Source organism: Leptodactylus fuscus, chromosome 6 (genome assembly GCF_031893055.1).
Source record: "Leptodactylus fuscus isolate aLepFus1 chromosome 6, aLepFus1.hap2, whole genome shotgun sequence".
NCBI lineage: Eukaryota > Metazoa > Chordata > Amphibia > Anura > Leptodactylidae > Leptodactylus > Leptodactylus fuscus.
In genome coordinates, this window is record NC_134270.1 from 22388469 (window position 1) to 22408286 (window position 19818).

The 19818-nt window shown below is 46.7% G+C and overlaps 1 protein-coding gene across 1 annotated transcript in view; it reads left to right on the forward strand.

Moving 5' to 3' along the window:
- Nucleotides 1-19520, forward strand: part of PECAM1 (platelet and endothelial cell adhesion molecule 1) — a 39184-nt gene extending 19664 nt beyond the window's left edge. The window contains exons 9-15 of the mRNA XM_075279523.1: nt 5588-5695; nt 9491-9518; nt 9640-9710; nt 10119-10175; nt 10262-10330; nt 17126-17148; nt 18696-19520. Coding sequence (XP_075135624.1) covers nt 5588-5695; nt 9491-9518; nt 9640-9710; nt 10119-10175; nt 10262-10330; nt 17126-17148; nt 18696-18734 — 395 coding nt within the window. The 3' untranslated portion in view covers nt 18735-19520. The remainder of the gene's footprint in view (nt 1-5587; nt 5696-9490; nt 9519-9639; nt 9711-10118; nt 10176-10261; nt 10331-17125; nt 17149-18695) is intronic.
- The last annotated feature ends 298 nt before the right edge of the window (nt 19521-19818 follow it).

Sequence of the window (19818 nt, forward strand, 5' to 3'; positions counted from 1 at the left end):
ACAGAGGGAACCTTGGGGGTAAATCCCGGTAGATATCTTAACTGGACTCTGTCCTCGTAGAAGCTGATATACGGTTCTTCACAGGAGAACGACTGTAATTCTCCTACCCTCTTGGCTGATGTTATTGCCAAGAGGAATGCTACCTTGTAGGAGAGGAACTTCAGCTCTACCGACTCCAGAGGTTCAAAGGGTTTACCACATAGCGCCGAAAGGACCGTGCTGAGATCCCACTTGTGGACTGGAGCAGATACTGCTGGTCTCAACCTCCCCGCCCCTTTAAGGAAGGAACTTACTAGGGGGTCTTGAGATAACCGCCTCCCCAGACAGGCGGACAGGGCGGCCATATGCACCTTCAAGGTGGCAACCGAGAGGCCCCTGTCAAGGCCGTCCTGAAGAAAGTCCAAGATCACACCTACTGGAGGATCCACGGAGTCCACTTCGTGCTCCTGGCACCAAGTTTTAAAGATGTTACCAATCCTCTGGTAACTTCTATTTGTAGCTTCTGAACGGGCACAGGAAATCGTCTTTAGGACGGCCTTTGAAAGTCCTCTATTCCTTAATAGGGACTGGTTAACTTCCAGGCTGTCAAGTTGAACCTCCTCAGATCCTGGCAGAGTAGCTCTCCTTGAGTTACCAGGTCTGGGAGGGGGGGAAGCCTCCAATAAATGCCTTGACTCATCCTCATGAGCTGGGCAAACCAAGTCCTTTTTGGCCAGAACGGGATTATGGCGATGCCCGAGACTTGGTCCTGTCTTATTTTCATCAATACCCTGGGTATGATGGGAACTGGAGGGAAGATGTAAATCAGCCTGAACCTCCATGGGATGGACAGGGCATCCACTGCCAAGGGGTTGTCCTCCTGATACAGGGAACAGAAGGTCTGCACCTTGGCGTTGAGTCGGGTTGCCATAAGATCGACCTCTGGGAGACCCCATCTTTGGACGATCTGCTGGAATATTCCTGGATGAAGCGACCATTCTCCGGATACGGAAATACCCCGACTCAACTGATCCGCTACTATGTTCAGGGAGCCTCTGATGTGAACAGCGGATAGATGGGACAGGTTCTTTTCTGCCCATGAGAAGATTAGATTCGTGGTTCTTTGAAGGGCCCGGGATCTGGTACCACCTTGTTTGTTTATATAGATGACCGTCGTCATATTGTCCGACCGGACTTTGACTGCCTTCCCCTTGAGGAGGGGGGCGAAGTGACACAAGGCAAGGTACACTGCCTGAAGTTCCTTCAGGTTGGATGACCCCTGTTCCGGATGAGCCCAAACGCCGTGTATAGTTTTGTCGTCCAAGTGGGCTCCCCATCCCTGATGGGATGCATCCGTTGTCAGCAGGACCCACTCTGGAGGGACCGTAGACCTTCCGTCTTTCAGGTGTATCCACCATCTGAGGGAAAGACGGGTAGCGGGAGAAAGGCAGATCTTCTTTTGCAGTCCCCGTGGCGACCTGTTCCAGGTGCTCAGCACTTCCTCTGAAGGGGACGCAAATGCCATAAGGCCCAAGGAACCGCCCTGACTGAAGAGGACATCAGGCCTAGAACTCTCATGGCGGTCCGGATGGTTATTCGCCGAGTTCCAAATAGAAAGCGGGCAGCTGCCTCTATCTTGAGTTTCCTTGGGCCGGAAAGGTAGATCTGCATCTTCTGGGAATCCAGAATAAATCCGAGAAACTTCCTCCGGGTGGATGGCACCGTCTCGGATTTCTCCCAGTTGATCACCCATCCTAGTTTCTGAAGGAGGGATACAGCGATCTGAAGATGTTGGCGGAGTAGAGAAGTAGACTGAGCTTTTATGAGCCAGTCGTCTAAATATGGAACCACGAAGAGCCCCTCTAATCTTAGAGCGGCGGCGATGGGGGCGACCGTCTTGGTAAAGACGTACGGGGCTGACGATATGCCAAAGGGGAGGGCGGTAAACTGAAAATGCTCTCTGCGGCCAGCTATTTGAATAGCTATTCTTAGATATTTCCTGTGTGGGCAAAAAATAGGGACATGCAGGTAGGCGTCCCTGAGATCTAGGGTCACCATTACCTCGTCCTGCTGGAGGAAGGATGTTACAGAATCTACGGTTTCCATACGGAATGGTTTTCCCTTTAGAAACCGATTGAGATACCTTAAATCTACTATCATTCTCCAGTCCCCAGATGGTTTGGGGACGAGGAAAACTGGAGAGTAGATACCGAGGCCTTCCTCCCGAGGGGGGACCCTCTCCAGGGCCCCCTTTGTCCTGTATTCCAAGACAGCTGCCTCTAGGATAGACTGCTGGGCAGCAGGCAGGATACGAGTGCTGGTGAAATGATCGCGGGGAGGCTGCTTGAATTCCAAGGCGTAGCCCTGGGCCACCACCCGCAAAGCCCAAGGATCTCTGATGATCTGATCCCACACACCGGCAAAGTGAGCCAGACGCCCACCTACCGCAAGATTGGCCGCAGAGAGCTGCGCACCCTCAAAAGGTAGGTTTACCCTTTGAATCATCCCTGGCGCGCCCCCTGCCCATACCTCTAGGTCGTATTCTGGACCTCCTCTGAGGTTGCCTGGATTGAGCTCCTCGCCCCCTACCTGGGGGAGGCCTTCTGCTTCTGGAGGCCTGCGGCAAGGTTCTGCCCTTGTCTTCGGCCAGACCCTCCATTAGATCGTCGAGGCTGCGCCCGAACACCTTGCCCGGCTGGAAGGGTAGATCGCACAGGGCGTATTTGGATGGTAAGTCCGCCCTCCAGGGACGGAGCCACAGTGGTCTTCTTGCGGCTGTGGTCTGAGCCATGGTTTTTGCTGACAGACGTAACTGTTGTCTGGATGACTCTCCCAGGTAATCTGCTGCTAGCTGAATAGAGGACATAGACGATAAGATCTCGTCTCTATCGACGCCGGTATCTATGTCCCGCTCCAGTTGCGTCAGCCGGGCACGTAGAAAATCCGCCACTTCGGTGGAGGCAATGGCCACAGAGGTCTGAGCTGAAGCAGAAGAATACGCTTTTTTAAGTGTGGAGTCTATTCTTCTATCCAAGAGGTCCTGTAAGTTAGAGCCGTCTTCAAGAGGCACAATGGTACGTTTGGACATCCTGGCTATCGCCAGGTCTACTTTTGGGGGTGGCCCCCAGGAGGACAGCTGGACAGGATCCACCGGATACAGATTCTTAAATACCCTGGAGGCCACATGAGTCTTCTCAGGAAATTTCCACTCCTGCTCCATAATGGCCATTAATGCCGCATCTACCTGAAAGGCCCTCTGCCCTTCAGCGGTAGAAGCGGAGGCTTCCCCCAAGTCATCCAGGCCCCTTGACCGGATGGCCTTCAGCAAACTGGTTGTTCTGTCCCATGGGAATATGGGTTTGCTGGCCACGCTCGACTGCACCACGGATGGGCAGGAGTCATCCTCCATCTGCAGTCTTTCCAGGGAGGGGGGAGAAGCAGAGCGCCCTTCTGTCCGCTGCTTCTTGGAGAGCTGGGTGATGGACACACGGATGTCCTTTAGCGACTCCTCCTACAAAAAAGGGAGGAGGAGCTTACCAGAAGTGGGGAAACCATCTTTCCTCTTGTTCTCTGCACTGTACTCACCATATACTCCTTCATCCATATTACCATGTACCTGGGGGAGGGCTCATCAGCAGGAGGCCCTCTGCAGGACCGACAACGTGACCAATCGTATCCTGGAATATAGAGGTTAATTAGCAACCTCCTACTGCAGAGAGCCCCTACCCCAGACCACACTTACCATCAGGTAAGGGAATATCGCAATCCCGGCAGGAAAAATGCTTTCTTTTGGCCGAGGATTTCCTCCTCTCCTGGTCCCCAGGAGGGGTGGTGGAAGAGGACATGGTAGCGGAATAGCGACCGCTATGTTCACCTAAATAGATTTAGTGTATGAGAGGAGTAACATACATGAAACACAATAATGGTTTCTTACCAGGCGTTGGAAGAACGGCTTAGACCAGGATTTGTCAAAAGCTCAGCTGCCACCAGCGAAGTGCAAACCAACTGCAAACTGCACCAAACATAAGCCGCACTAGTGGGAAACTAGGAAGGCAAGGACTGAGTGTCCTGCCCTCCCTTTTGAGCTGGCCGCCGAAAAAAAGGGGGCGGGACCGCCCAAAACCCCGCCCCCTTCCCGCTTCCCAACCCCCCCAAAGCCCCTGAACAAGAATTGTTCTATCTAGGGGGGGGGGGTATTGGGGCCAGGGGACTGCCTTACCCTGCCCCAGACTAGCTCCTTTTCGGAGCTATAGTAAAAATATTTTCGGCCGCCGCGAACCGGAAGTGCGGCGCCGGAAGTGTGCGCAAGTTTTCCCTCCCCGTCCAGGAACGAGGGAGCCGGCCGAAGGTTCCGGCCCCTACCCGTTCGCAGAGCCGACGGCAGAAGCCGAAGCTTCCGCATGAAGCGCCGACCCTAGAAGTAAGTCAGTGGACGGGGAGGGGGGGAAAAGGAGAAAGACCCTGCTGACACCCCTGCCTTCTCTCCAGGTCAGGAGCCCCAGCGAGGGACAGGACTCAGGATCAGGTAAGTGATCCACAGAGCCCTATAGGAGGACACCAAGTCCTCCCCACCTGTCCACACACAGGACAGAAAAAAACACGCAGGGGGAGGGGTGTGGTGCCCTCATATAGGGTCCAGCCAGGTGTTAAGTCTGGCTAATTAAAAATTCCGCCTGTCCTACCAGCACACAGGGGCAGAAAATACCCCATATTGTGCCGCTGGTGGGACGCAAGGGAATGGGGTTCGATATTCGTTCGAATAGTCGAATATTGAGCGGCTATTCGAAATGAATATCGAATATTTTACTGTTCGCTCATCTCTAAAAAACACTGAAGCAGCAAACTGTGAAAACCACGAATTGTGTCAGCAACAACTATAGACATTTAGAGGTATTTTGCTTCATGTCTAATACTCTACTCACATCCAGAGCTGTTGAAGTTTAAAGGCTATTCTGTTAAACTGTTAAACCTATTTTTTCAAGAATTTGTGATGAGATATATAAAATGTTTCATGTTGTTATCTAATTCCTAAAAGTCCTGCAGTTCTGACTTTGTCCACTAGGCAATATCTTTGCCGCAGCCACCTCACACAGAATCTACCAATCATAATAGATGATTTCACGGCTTATCTACTCCGCCGCCCCCCGAGCGCTGACCTCTGCCCAGGTCACAGCAAGCCTCTGTAACCCTTCTATACAAATGAATAGGATCTGCTCCAGCCCATTGTGTCTACGGACCATGGTCCTTCCATAGGAAACAGGAAGTCACAGAATGTTTTAGGCTTAGTGGAAAAAGTTGGGATAGTAAGATTTGTAGGATTTTTTTTTAAATATAGATATTAATTTGGAAAATTTAAAATAACATCACTAAAAATTCTTTAAAAATATGTTTAACCTAAAAATGTGATTTAAACAATAGGTCTTATCTGGTCTTATCTTATCTGGTTTTGAAAACGCAGTCCCAGTTATAAGAGAAGTTCTCCATTCAGGTCTCTCATCCACATCCTGCGGCCCCCGCAGTCAGACAACCTGTAACCGAGAAACACGTCATCTCCCATATGATGGATGTTTGTCTAGCCAAGATATTTACTATTGTCTGTTACTTTTAGCTGTCCTGGCCAAATGGAAGAAGGCGGTGATTGGCATGTTTGTCTGTCTCATCATTGTTGCTGCCATTGCCATCTGCGTGTACTTGCACATGGACAAGAAGAAAAAGGGTAACTATACTACTATACTACCTGGATCTGTAGTTCTATAGTGACGGTGGGGCGGCTAGGACATATGTTTATACTTGGTGCCTGCTGTAATATAAAGTTACCCAAACCTATCAATGTAAACTGCCCAAAACTGATCGGCTGCAGTGGATTAAGCGGCTTTCTCTCTGAGATAAATAACATCCTGGTACTGAGGAACTTGCAGAGGGACTTGTCATCTAGGACATTGAACATGGCCAATAGCAATAGTAACATTTCTGGTGGTCCAGGCCAATGAAGAGGTTAATAACATGTCTGAAAGTCCATGGTCGGAAAGCAATTATTGTTAACCTGTAAAGGGTTAATAACACATTTCCTGGAGGTCAGTAACATTATCATCCCTGGTAGGCTAGGGATATGAGGATATCAATGGCAAAGGTCCTAGGTGGACTAGGCCAGTGAAGAAAAAAATAGTTCCATCCCTAGTGGACTAGAGCAGAGAAGGGGTTAATGATAACTTATATGTTGGTCCATCACAGTATATATAGTTAATGATAACCTACATGGTACTCTAAGGTGTTAAAGCGGTTAATAATAATATCCTTGGTGAACTTAAGAAGTATAGGGGTTAATTCTCACTTCACCGGTGGTCTAGGGCAGTGAAGAGTTAATACTAACTTACATGGTTCCTTAGGAACCCATACACATAAGTGATAACTTACCTGGTGGTCTAAGGCAGTAAAGTGGTTAGTAATAAAATTGTTGATGGTCTACGGTAGTATAGAGCAGAGATAGGGAAACTGTACAAGATTTATTTTGGATGTAGATGGTTCGGGACCGAGATTAATTTGAGGTCGAACAAGTTTGCTACAAAACACAATTCAGGGCTCCTAGGAACCTATCTTTAAAACATAGTGTAGAACACTGTCAGGGCTCCTAGGAACCTATCTATAATACATAGTGTAGAACACTGTCAGGACTCCTAGGAACCTATCTATAATACATAGTGTAGAACACTGTCAGGACTCCTAGGAACCTATCTATAAAACATAGTGTAGAATACTGTCAGGGCTCCTAGGAACCTATCTATAAAACATAGTGTATGACACTGTCAGGGCTCCTAGGAACCTATCTATAAAACATAGTGTAGAACACTGTCAGGACTCCTAGGAACCTGTCTATAAAACATAGTGTAGAACACTGTCAGGACTCCTAGGAACCTATCTATAATACATAGTGTAGAACACTGTCAGGACTCCTAGGAACCTATCTATAAAACATAGTGTAGAACACTGTCAGGACTCTGAGGAACCTATCTATAAAACATAGTGTATGACACTGACAGGGCTCCTAGGAAACTAGCTATAATACATAGTGTAGAACACCGTCAGGGCTCCTAGGAACCTATCTATAATACATAGTGTATGACACTGTCAGGACTCCTAGGAACCTATCTATAATACATAGTGTAGAACACTGTCAGGACTCCTAGGAACCTATCTATAAAACAGTGTAGAATACTGTCAGGACTCCGAGGAACCTATCTATAAAACATAGTGTATGACACTGACAGGGCTCCTAGGAACCTAGCTATAAAACATAGTGTAGAATACTGTCAGGACTCCTAGGAACCTATCTATAAAAATAGTGTATGACACTGTCAGGATTCCTAGGAACCTAGCTATAAAACATAGTGTAGGACACTGTCAGGGCTCCTAGGGACCTATCTATAAAACATAGTGTATAACACTGTCAGGGCTCCTAGGAACCTATCTATAAAACATAGTGTATGACACTGTCAGGACTCCTAGGAACCTAGCTATAAAACATAGTGTAGGACACTGCCAGGGCTCCTAGGGACCTATCTATAAAACATAGTGTAGAACACTGTCAGGACTCCTAGGAATCTATCTATAAAACATAGTGTATAATAATGTCAGGGCTCCTAGGAACCTATCTATAAAACATAGTGTAGAACACTGTCAGGACTCCTAGGAACCTAGCTATAAAACATAGTGTATGACACTGTCAGGGCTCCTAGGGACCTATCTATAAAACATAGTGTAGAACACTGTCAGGGCTCCTAGGAACCTATCTATAAAACATAGTGTATGACACTGTCAGAGCTCCTAGGAACCTATCTATAAAACATAGTGTAGAATACTGTCAGGACTCCTAGGAACCTATGTATAAAACATAGTGTATGACACTGTCAGGGCTCCTAGGAACCTATCTATAAAACATAGGGTATGACACTGTCAGGGCTCCTAGGAACCTATGTTTTATAGATAGGCTCCTAGGAGCCCTGACAGTGTCATACACTATGTTTTATAGATAGGTTCCTAGGAGCCCTGACAGTGTTCTACACTATCTATAAAACATAGTGTAGAATACTTTGCACGCTGCAGGAAATTTAGCCCCACCCACTGTCATGTTGACTCCGCCCACTCATTAATTTTTCATGTGCCCGCACACAGTATAATCCTCCTACAGTCACCTGTAAATTATATGTCCCTCCTCTATCTCTCCCCCAGCTTCATATACAACCTTCATCTGCCCCCAGTTTCATGTCTCCCCCTCCATATCTGCCCCCAAATTCATGTCCCCCCTCTATCTCTGCCCCCAGTTTCATGTCTCCTCCATCTCTGTCCCCAGATTCATGTCCCCCATTTCTGCCCACAGTTTCATGTCCCCCATTTCTGCCCCCAGATTCATGTCCCCACATCTCTGCCTCCAGTTTCATGTCCCCCCATCTCTGCCCCCAGATTCATGTCCCTCCATCTCTGCCCCCAGAGTCATGTCCCCCCAACTCTTCCCCCAGATTCATGTCCCCGATCTCTGCCCCCAGATTCATGTCCCCCCATCTCTGCCCCCAGATTCATGTCCCCTCCATCTCTGCCCCCAGATTCATGTCCCCCCATCTGTGCCCCGAGATTCATGTCCCCTCCATCTCTGCTCCCAGATTCATGTCTCCACATCTCTGCCCCCAGATTCATGTCCCCCCATCTCTGCCCCAATTCATGTCCCCTCCATCTCTACCCCCAGATTCATGTCCCCACATCTCTGCCCCCAGATTCATGTCCCCTCCATCTCTGCCCCGATTCATGTCCCCCATCTCTGCCCCCAGATTCATGTCCCCTCCATCTCTGCCCCAGATTCATGTCCCCTCCATCTCTGCCCCCAGATTCATGTCCCTCCATCTCTGCCCCCAGTGTCATGCCGTCCTCTCCTTCATCTGCCCCCAGTTTCACGTTCCACATTACACTGACTTGCCTTCTCCTTCGTTCCCCCGCTGCTTTCTGCGCGCCTCTCTCTTACTGGCTCACAGTTGTAGACGCGATGTGACGTCATCACATAGCGTCTACACTGCCAGTAGGCGGCGTTCGTGCGCGAAGGAAGGAGCTGACCTGTGTCAGCTCCTTGCTTCAGCCGCCGCGTATGTGTTCAACTCAGATCTGCGTCCTCTGGATGTAGATCTGAGTTGAAATAGGACATACAATGACTGCTGCAGGCGCCAGGGGGCCGGCACATGGTGGCGGGCCAAAACCGGGCCCCCCCCCATTTTTCAATTTGGCCGAGCCCCTGACGCCAGTAGCAGTAGTACTGGCCTATCGGCGGCCCTGGTCAGGGCTCCTAGGAACCTATCTATAAAACATAGTGTAGAATACTTTTAGGACTTCTAGGAACCTATCTATATAACAGGGTGCTATAGGGATTAATGTCCCTGGTGGTCCAGTGCAATGTAGTGGTTAGTAGTAATGCCCTGGTGGTCTGTGATGGGACATCATTAATAATAACATCTCTTTTTGCTTCTCACAGGTACAAACATTTCCTCAGAGAAGAGCAGGTATGGCACGCACCATTATGGCTGCTACCATTATCCACCAGTTGGGGGGGGGGGGGGAAGGTGGTTGGGGCTTCAGTCCTAATTTATATTCTGATAGTCTCTTTTCTTTTTTATTTACCAGATCCTCAAAACCAGTTACCAAGAAAAATGAAAAACCGGCAGAGGAAATGAAATCGGGGGAGACGCATATAAGTAAATCACTAAAACACCTATAAATTAATGGTACACTGGAACACCACAAGTCACAGCTACAGCACTATCAATACTGTTATACAGCAATCACATCCAAAGCTGCAGTGTCAGTTGTGATACATCATGCGTTTCACACAAGTCACTTCTAGAGTTAAACTCATAATACTATTAGACATCCAGAGCTGAAATCATAATACTGGTGGTACATCATGGTTTATACACTAGTCACATCCAGAGCTGCAATCATAATACTGGTGGTACATCATGGTTTATACACTAGTGACAGCCAGAGCTGCAATGATACTACTACTTATACTACATCATTTATACACTAGTCACATCCAGAGCTGCACTCATGGTGGGGTCGTTGTGTTACGTCATGTGACCGTATCATTTGTCTGATAACAGGTAGCGTTCAAAACGAATATGAGCTGCACCTTCTGAAACCAGCAGAGGACGGCACAGGTATGTGGGTGTCGGGGCGAGTGTTCCTGTAGTCACGACTATCCTGGGGCGTTGTATGACCAAGTTGTGTATTTCATTTTCTACAGGAAACACCCAGCAAAACCACGAGGTGGAGCAGACGGAGGCGGACGGCGCCAGCCCAGATGCCCACCCAGGTGACCCTAATACTCCTCTATAATACCAGGAGTCTACATTATATACCGTATAGGAGGCTATATTATATAATGTACAGGAGGCTGCATTGTATACTCTACAGGAGGCTATACTATATACTGTAGAGGAGTCTATATTATATACTGTACAGAAGGCTATACTATATACTGTACAGGAGGCTGCATTGTATACTGTACAGAAGGCTGCATTATATACTGTAGAGGAGGCTGCATTGTATACTGCACAGGAGGCTATACTATATACTGTACAGGAGGCTATATAATATACTGTACAGGAGGCTATATTATATACTGTAGAGGAGTCTATATAATATACTGTACAGGAGGCTATATTATATACTGTACACCAGGCTGCATTGTATACTGTACAGGAGGCTACATTATATACTGCACAGGAGGCTATATTATATACTGTACACCAGGCTGCATTGTATACTGTACAGGAGGCTACATTATATACTGCACAGGAGGCTATATTATATACTGTACACCAGGCTGCATTGTATACTGTACTAAAGGCTGCATTATATACTGCACAGGAGGCTGCATTATATACTGCACACCAGGCTACCCGGCATCTGCTGCTGGGTGTCCTGTATACTTGTGTAGTATATAAGGAGATCTTCCACCACAGAGCAGCTTTCCAGGAATGTAGCGTCTTCCTCTCAGAGGACTCCGGGGCCACATCTCGCACTTCCTAGATGTGGGGCAGCGATAGGATCCGGTATTACTTGTGCATGTTATACCCCAGAACAATACTACATTGTGTCCCCCTCAGCTGTGAATATCATTATAGCGCCACCGGAAATATCTGACCAAGAGAGCAGGGGGGTCCTGGCAGCGACACTGGCACTGAGGAGGACAGGATGCAATTATTGGGGCACTGTGAGTGGCTGGATGGTATTGATATTGGGGTACTAGGAGTTGCTACATGGTACTGTTATTGGGCATCAGAAGGGGTTAGATGATTCTGATATTGGGGCACTAATGGAGGCTGAATGGTACCGATATTGGGCACTATGAGTGACTGGATGGTACTGATATTGGGGCACTAATGGAAGCTGACTTGTACTGACATTGAGCACTATGAGTGACTGGATGGTACTGATATTGGGCACAATAAGTGGCTGGATGGTACTGATATTAGGCACTATGAGTGGCTGGATGGTACTGATATTGGGAGCTATGAATGGCTGGATGGTACTGATATTGGGAGCTATGAATGGCTGGATGGTACTGATATTGGGCACTATGAGTGGCTGGATGGTACTGATATTAGGCACTATGAGTGGCTGGATGGTACTGATATTGGGAGCTATGAATGGCTGGATGGTACTGATATTGGGCACTATGAGTGACTGGATGGTACTGATATTGGGGCACTAATGGAAGCTGACTTGTACTGACATTGAGCACTATGAGTGGCTGGATGGTACTGATATTGGGAGCTATGAATGGCTGGATGGTACTGATATTGGGCACTATGAGTGACTGGATTGTACTGATATTGGGCACTATGAGTAACTGGATAGTACTGATATTGGGCACTATGAATGACTGGATGGTACTGATATTGGGCACTATGAATGACTGGATGGTACTGATATTGGGCACTATGAGTGACTGGATGGTACTGATATTGGGCACTATGAATGACTGGATGGTACTGATATTGGGCACTATGAATGACTGGATGGTACTGATATTGGGCACTATGAGTGACTGGATGGTACTGATATTGGGCACTATGAGTGACTGGATGGTACTGATATTGGGCACTATGAGTGACTGGATGGTACGGATATTTAGGAATGCCACCTAGATGAAACTGGATAAGGGATTTCATGGCCTCCTGGCACTGCCTGAAGAACCTTGCACTAACTTGGCACTGTTATTGGTTTACTTAAAGCAAGATGATGCTGTAGTTTATGCATTATGGCTGTGGCCACTGTTATGGGGCACTTACAAGGACCCTGTTATTAGGTGGAGTGGCTATGGTGAACTGATAGGGGAAACCTATTCCCAGCCATGAGGGCATAGTGACAGGGAGCTTGTAATGTGGTGCCACTGCTATAGGGGGGGCTATTACAGGGACCCAGTACCTAGTGGTACTACTACATGGGCACTGTTTGGAGGTCCCTTTTACTTGGTGGCAATGCCATGGAAGTACTGCTATGGCAAAGTTAGAGGAAGTTTGTGACTGGCTGCTATGAGTTATGTTGCTATGTGGACACTGTAGGAGGGACCCTGTACCCCGGCGGCACTGCTACAGAGACAGTTAGGGGACCCTATACCTTGTGTAGTTCTGCTATATGGTATATGCTATATGTGCATTTTTAGAGGAACCCATTGACTTGATAGTCCCCTGTCACTTCTATGGGGTCACTGTAAAGGGGACCAGGTGACCTGGTGGCATTACTTAAGGGAACCCTGTCACCTGGTAGTAGTATGGATGGGGGAAGAGTTAGGAAGATGCTGTGACATGGTGCACTGTAGTGTGAAATGGTTGTAGGCCATCAATGCAGTGGCAATGTTAAGGGGAGCCTGTGACTTAGAAGCAATATAACAATGCACGTCTTCCATCTGTAGTACAGAACCAGGATTGACGCTAGATTATATAAATCATACAACATAATGAAAGAGTTACAATATCGTGTTCCTTTGTGATAGATTATATATCAGTTACCTTGACGGGATTCCTCCTCCACCACCACAAAAAGTCATGCCAGGGTTCTGTATCCAATGTGTAATAATACCATGTCACAATACAGAGGACATACACAACAAAGGGTTAAGCTTAGACCAATGTATGGAACTGTACGAGCAGAGGTAGGGAAAAGAGTAGGTTCAACCTCACCAACCTGTGGGCACTTCTCTGGAGGGCAGATCTCCAGGTAGCAGGTCCATACATACATACCATACATACATACATATCATACATACATACATACATACCATACATGCCATACATACATACCATACATACAAACATACATACATACATACACATACATACATAACATACATACCATACATACATACATACATACCATACATATATACATACCATACATACATACATACATATATACCATACATACATACATACATACCATACATACATATATACCATACATACATACACATACCATACATACATACCATACATACCATACATACATACCATACATATATACATACCATACATACATACATATATACCATACATACATACATACATACATACATACATTGCTCAGCCTCGATATATCTGCCCACCCTTACAAGGGCAATACCATAGAGCTGTCCCACAATGTCCCTTTCTGTCCCTAAGTATGAGTGTGTGTATGTTTTTTTTCTGGAGAGAAGTGGCTTCTTTGCTGCCCTCCTTGAGACCAGGCCTTGCTCCAAGAGTCTCCACCTGACAGTGCATGCAGATGCACTCACACCTGCCTGCTGCCATTCCTGAGCAAGCTCTGCACCGCTGGTAGCCCGATCCCGCAGCTGAAACACTTCAAAGAGATGGTCCTGGCACTTTTTGTAATGGCAACCTCACCAACCTGTGGGCACTTCTCTGGAGGGCAGATCTCCAGGTAGCAGGTCCATACATATATACCATACATACATACATACATACATACATACATACATACATACATACCATACATACATATATACCATACATACATATATACCATACATACATAAATACATACCATACATACATACCATACATACATACCATACATACATACATACATACCATACATACATACATACCATACATACATACATACCATACATACATTGCTCAGCCTCGATATATCTGCCCACCCTTACAAGGGCAATACCATAATGCTGTCCCACAATGTCCCTTTCTGTCTCTATGTATTGTGGCTGGTAAGGCCAATCATCGGGGGTCCTACAAGGACTCTATAATATACCAACATCACAGTAAAGGGACCTTTAAGAGGCACATCTGAGGCAAAGACATCAAGACATTTACTGACTTCTACTTGTGCTGGTGGAGGAGGAATCCCGGAGAGGTAACTGATCTATAATCTATCACTGAGGAACACAATATTGTAAATCTTACATTTATGTAATAAAAGTTATGTTGTATAATTTATAGAGTCTGATGTTGATGCTGGTTCGGAGCCCCGTTCTACCCCTCCTCATTCCCAGGACTGAGTGGCCCCGTTCTACCCTCCTTCCTCCAGAGTGGGAGCCACTTCTCAACCAATAGATTCTTAGAATGAAAATATTTCCTTCCATCTCTGGCCTGCGACTTCTGGGGGCAGGAGAATTTGGGGTAAATTAGGGCTTCCAGGGGCATTTGCCAGGTGTCGGACCCATATTCAAAGCTCTCTATTGGATGTCCCCTGGGCTCAGCTAGGCCTGGAGATGTGAGCACAGTCTCTGCTGGTGTGATTGCTAAAAGAGTTAAAATTCCCATTGTTTATAAAGCTGCCGATGGCGGAGAGGAAGTGTGTGCGGCCGAGATAAGGGCGACATCACAGCAGCCTGCCCTACAATGTTCCTAGATCATCCACCTGATAGATCACAGTCCGGTGGCTGGGGGGGCCCAGGGCCACTCTATAAACAAAAAGTATTCCAGAACCTTCCCTGGAAACTGTGACTTATTATTAATAATATTCACAGGAATAGACTGCGGGGGGAGAGTAGAGGCTAAGAGGTATGTATACAAACGCAACACAGAAACAACTCACCTCCCACTGCTAGGTAGCTGCTTGTCATCTACTACACTGCATTCTCAGCCATGTCAGATGGGGGAGGCCGACTGTAGGAGAGGGGAATACAATCTATTACTATCTGTTATCAGCCATGTCAGGAGGGGAGAGGCTGACTGTAGGACAGGTGAATACAATCTATTACTATCTGTTATCAGCCATGTCAGGGGGGGAGAGGCCGACTGTAGGACAGGTGAATACAATCTATTACTATCTGTTATCAGCCATGTCAGGAGGGGAGAGGCTGACTGTAGGAGAGGGGAATACAATCTACTACTATCTGTTATCAGCCATGTCAGGAGAGGAGAGGCCGACTGTAGGACAGGTGAATACAATCTATTACTATCTGTTATCAGCCATGTCAGGAGGGGAGAGGCTGACTGTAGGACAGGTGAATACAATCTATTACTATCTGTTGTCAGCCATGTCAGGAGGGGAGAGGCCGACTGTAGGACAGGTGAATACAATCTATTACTATCTGTTGTCAGCCATGTCAGGAGAGGAGAGGCCGACTGTAGGACAGGGGAATACAATCTATTACTCTCTGTTATCAGCCATGTCAGGAGAGGAGAGGCCGACTGTAGGACAGGTGAATACAATCTATTACTATCTGTTATCAGCCATGTCAGGAGAGGAGAGGCCGACTGTAGGACAGGTGAATACAATCTATTACTCTCTGTTATCAGCCATGTCAGGAGAGGAGAGGCTGACTGTAGGACAGAGAATACAATCTATTACTATCTGTTATCAGCCATGTCAGGAGAGGAGAGGCCAACTGTAGGACAGGTGAATACAATCTATTACTATCTGTTATCAGCCATGTCAGGAGGGGAGAGGCCAACTGTAGGACAGGTGAATACAATCTATTACTATCTGTTATCAGCCATGTCAGGAGGGGAGAGGCCGACCGTAGGACAGGTGACTACAATCTATTACTATCTGTTATCAGCCATGTCAGGAGAGGAGAGGCCGACTGTAGGACAGGTGAATACAATCTATTACTATCTGTTATCAGCCATGTCAGGAGAGGAGAGGCCGACTGTAGGACAGGTGAATACAATCTATTACTCTCTGTTATCAGCCATGTCAGGAGAGGAGAGGCTGACTGTAGGACAGAGAATACAATCTATTACTATCTGTTATCAGCCATGTCAGGAGAGGAGAGGCCAACTGTAGGACAGGTGAATACAATCTATTACTATCTGTTATCAGCCATGTCAGGAGGGGAGAGGCCAACTGTAGGACAGGTGAATACAATCTATTACTATCTGTTATCAGCCATGTCAGGAGGGGAGAGGCCGACCGTAGGACAGGTGAATACAATCTATTACTATCTGTTATCAGCCATGTCAGGAGAGGAGAGGCTGACTGTAGGACAGGTGACTACAATCTATTACTATCTGTTATCAGCCATGTCAGGAGGGGAGAGGCTGACTGCTGAATGAACAAACTTAGTATTAGTGACCCAGCCCCTTATTTCACATTTAATGATGCCCACCTCTGTCTACTTCAGTCTTATTTTGCCCCCATACAGTGCCAGCCTAATGTCCTCATACACCCGCGGTTGTGCACAGATAAAGCACATTATATACAGAGGTGAGATACGTCCTCCTGACACCACAGATATTACACAGTCTCTTCCTTATTTATTAGGGTAAAAAATATGTAAATCTATTCTCCAGGGTGTAATTAGGAGAACAGAGCCTCTGTATGCTGCCCTCTAGGGACAGCCTCCTTAACATCATGCATGACTCAGTTAATAAGTCTACTATCATGATGCAAATCTAATTGCCAAATTAGTATTTCTATTCCAAAAGGAACAGATTCCCAGCTATGGACAGCGCTGTTTCGGTCTTTTGGACCTCCTCAGCATAGCGCAGGGATACTGATTTGACAGAGTGAGAGACTATAGACCATGGTCAGGGGATAATCGTACACATTAGGTGATTCAGCACAGGGCCGGCACAGTGACGTGTATACTAGAGAAACTGCATAAGTATTAACACTTGTGTTTTTTCTTTGGCAGATGCTGCTGAGAATAATGTTAAAGTAAGTATAACCTAAGAAATATACACGGGGGGTGGGGGAGGGGTGGCTGCACAAGGAGGATGGGCATGGTACACAGAGAGGGCATGGTACACATAGAGGGCATTGTACACAGAGAGGGCATGGTACACATAGAGGGCATCATACACACAATCATGACCTCACTTTCTCCCCTGAATCCTTAGGGCCTGTTCACATGGTGGAATCTGCAGCAGATCTTGATTCGGCCTCTCATTGTTTCCAATAGAAGGACAGAGATCACAGCAGGACATGGAAGAAATAAGCGCCTGATCCATCTTGCCTCAGATTCTGCCTCAGAATTCCACCATGGGGACAATGAAGAGTCTGTCTGCGGATGTCTGCCTCAAATACTCTCCATGTACTGTAGTGTGAACATAGCCTTAGCTGTCAGGATCTGCATTTTGCACCAGTAAAGAAGTCTCAGTGTGACTAGAGTAGAATACCTGAGATTGTAAAGCAAAAGATTGAGATAAATTCCTCAGCATGAGATTTAGGTATTAGAATTTCTTTGTTTGGGAGGGGAAGGGGCTAAACATGAAGGTCTGGATTCTCGATTTCCATGTGTAAGCAGGAAGCGTCTGACAGCTCAGTGCTTGGACAATGTGACATTAGTCGTTCTTGGCCAAGACACCTTGTCATTGTTAAGATATTTCCTCAGATATGTTTTCAAAGGCCACCGCGTCTTCAGCGAGCCCAGAAACCAATCCATTGAAACGACAGGAAGGAAATCCCTCCCTTCCCTAATGACCCGCTGCATTTCACATCTCCACAGCTGAGAGCCTCAAAGACGCCATCTTACATTTGCACGCTTCTCTTAAGTTTATATAAAGGAGGTCTCAAACTGATAAGGCCGGGCCACAAATATATTAGAGGGGCCACCATATATAAAGCAGGGACACAAGAATAATAGAGGGGCCAACAGATGAAGAGTGGGGTCACTATATAAAGAAAAGGTCCGCCATATAAACAGTGGGATAACCAGAGGATCAGCAAAAGCTTCCGTATAAAGAGCGGGGCCACCAGTGCAATAGAAGGGCCAACAAACAAAGAGAAAGGTGACCAGAAAAAGAAGAGGGTAACCAGGAAAACTGGGGGACCACCAGATAAGATAGAAACCAGCAGATGAACAGCAGGATACCCAGAAAAGCTGAAGGCCACCAGACAAACCAGCGGGGCCACCAGATAATTCTAAACCTGCAAAACAATCTTATAATTGAAAGGTGTGACACACAGGAGTGGGGGCCGCAGGGGCCACATATAGGTCACTGCAGCAGTAAATAGCACTAGGGGCAGTATTATACAGAGGAACCGAGGCCACTGTATTATGGAGGACAGAGAACACCCATTAGTAGTTCTCCATTAGTCTTTCTTCTCAGGCTTTAGCAGGACATGGATGTGGTGTCAAGGTCTTTTTCAACCCTATGTTTGTGTCTGCTCCAAATCCAAGACTTGTCCACCATCTGGTTACCTAAGAGCTATTAGGTCATCTATGGCAGAAAACCCATTAAACCTTTCTTCATCCATTACAGAGAGTGGAAGACGCTCCAGAGGCCAATAATCACACCTAAGATGGTCATGAAGAAGATCAACACTGGAAGACGCTGCAGCGATTATAACATCATTTATAACAGCAATGAAGGGTCTGCAGCCCACCCTGGATCCCACAAGACAGTGTAGATACAAGCAAGTCTCCAGGAGCTACCACAAGTCATCTCCAGACTCTTTTTCATCATTGACTTAGACTTCTTCTTTTTCGTCTTTTTGAGGTGAAAAACCAAGGACCAACTCATCCCAAAGTCTTCAGGACATTTTCTAAGATTCTCTTGTCTTCCAGTCTCTGTTGTCTTCAAGATGACTCGTGATGGATAAAACCTTCAGACCAGGAGGACCAAATGCTAACACTAACTCACAAGACTGGAGATGGTGGCTGTCCATGAGGACATGTTATCTACAACTGGATCATGGGACACTGTGGCAACTGCCAATGAGCTACAGCCTCCTAGACGGCGCTGGAGGTGCCTGACCACTCCACTGCTATAGGCCCCCAAGGGCCAGACACAGCTTTGTTCCCCAAACCTTTGATTCCCATTCCATAAAACCATGCATGGCCCAGGGTTTTCTTCTGCAGATTTCCAGGTAAGAAGCAGCTGTACGTCAGAGTCCTGCACAAGGAGGAGGAGCCACATTCTGACTGATCTATGGAGCCTTTCCTCCTTATTGCATCCTTATTGACTATAACTGGTTGCTTTGTTAACACAGATGTTTAGAGCGCCCCCTCTCTGCTGTTCTGTGTGACATGGGAATTTTATATCGCTTCACTTTATTGTCAGCTTGTTGTAAATAAAGATTTTATATCAGAAAAAGGAAAAATGTCATTTATGTAACACGATCTGATCCAACGAGAACGTGAGACCCTGGAGTCAGGAATGAGGGGAGTGATAGAGACATATCACCCGGGCACCGGTCACTGCGGCTTCACCTTAGTGCAGAGAATATTAGCAAGGAGGTTTCTGAGTCTTATTCTATGTAATTGTGTTGTGAATGGAAGGCAGGAAAACGGTGACAGCAAAATTTCTGAGCCAAGACTTCCATAGTGAGTTAGTTTCCCACATATATATCTCTATATACCACTGCAGGGAAATGAAGTTACTA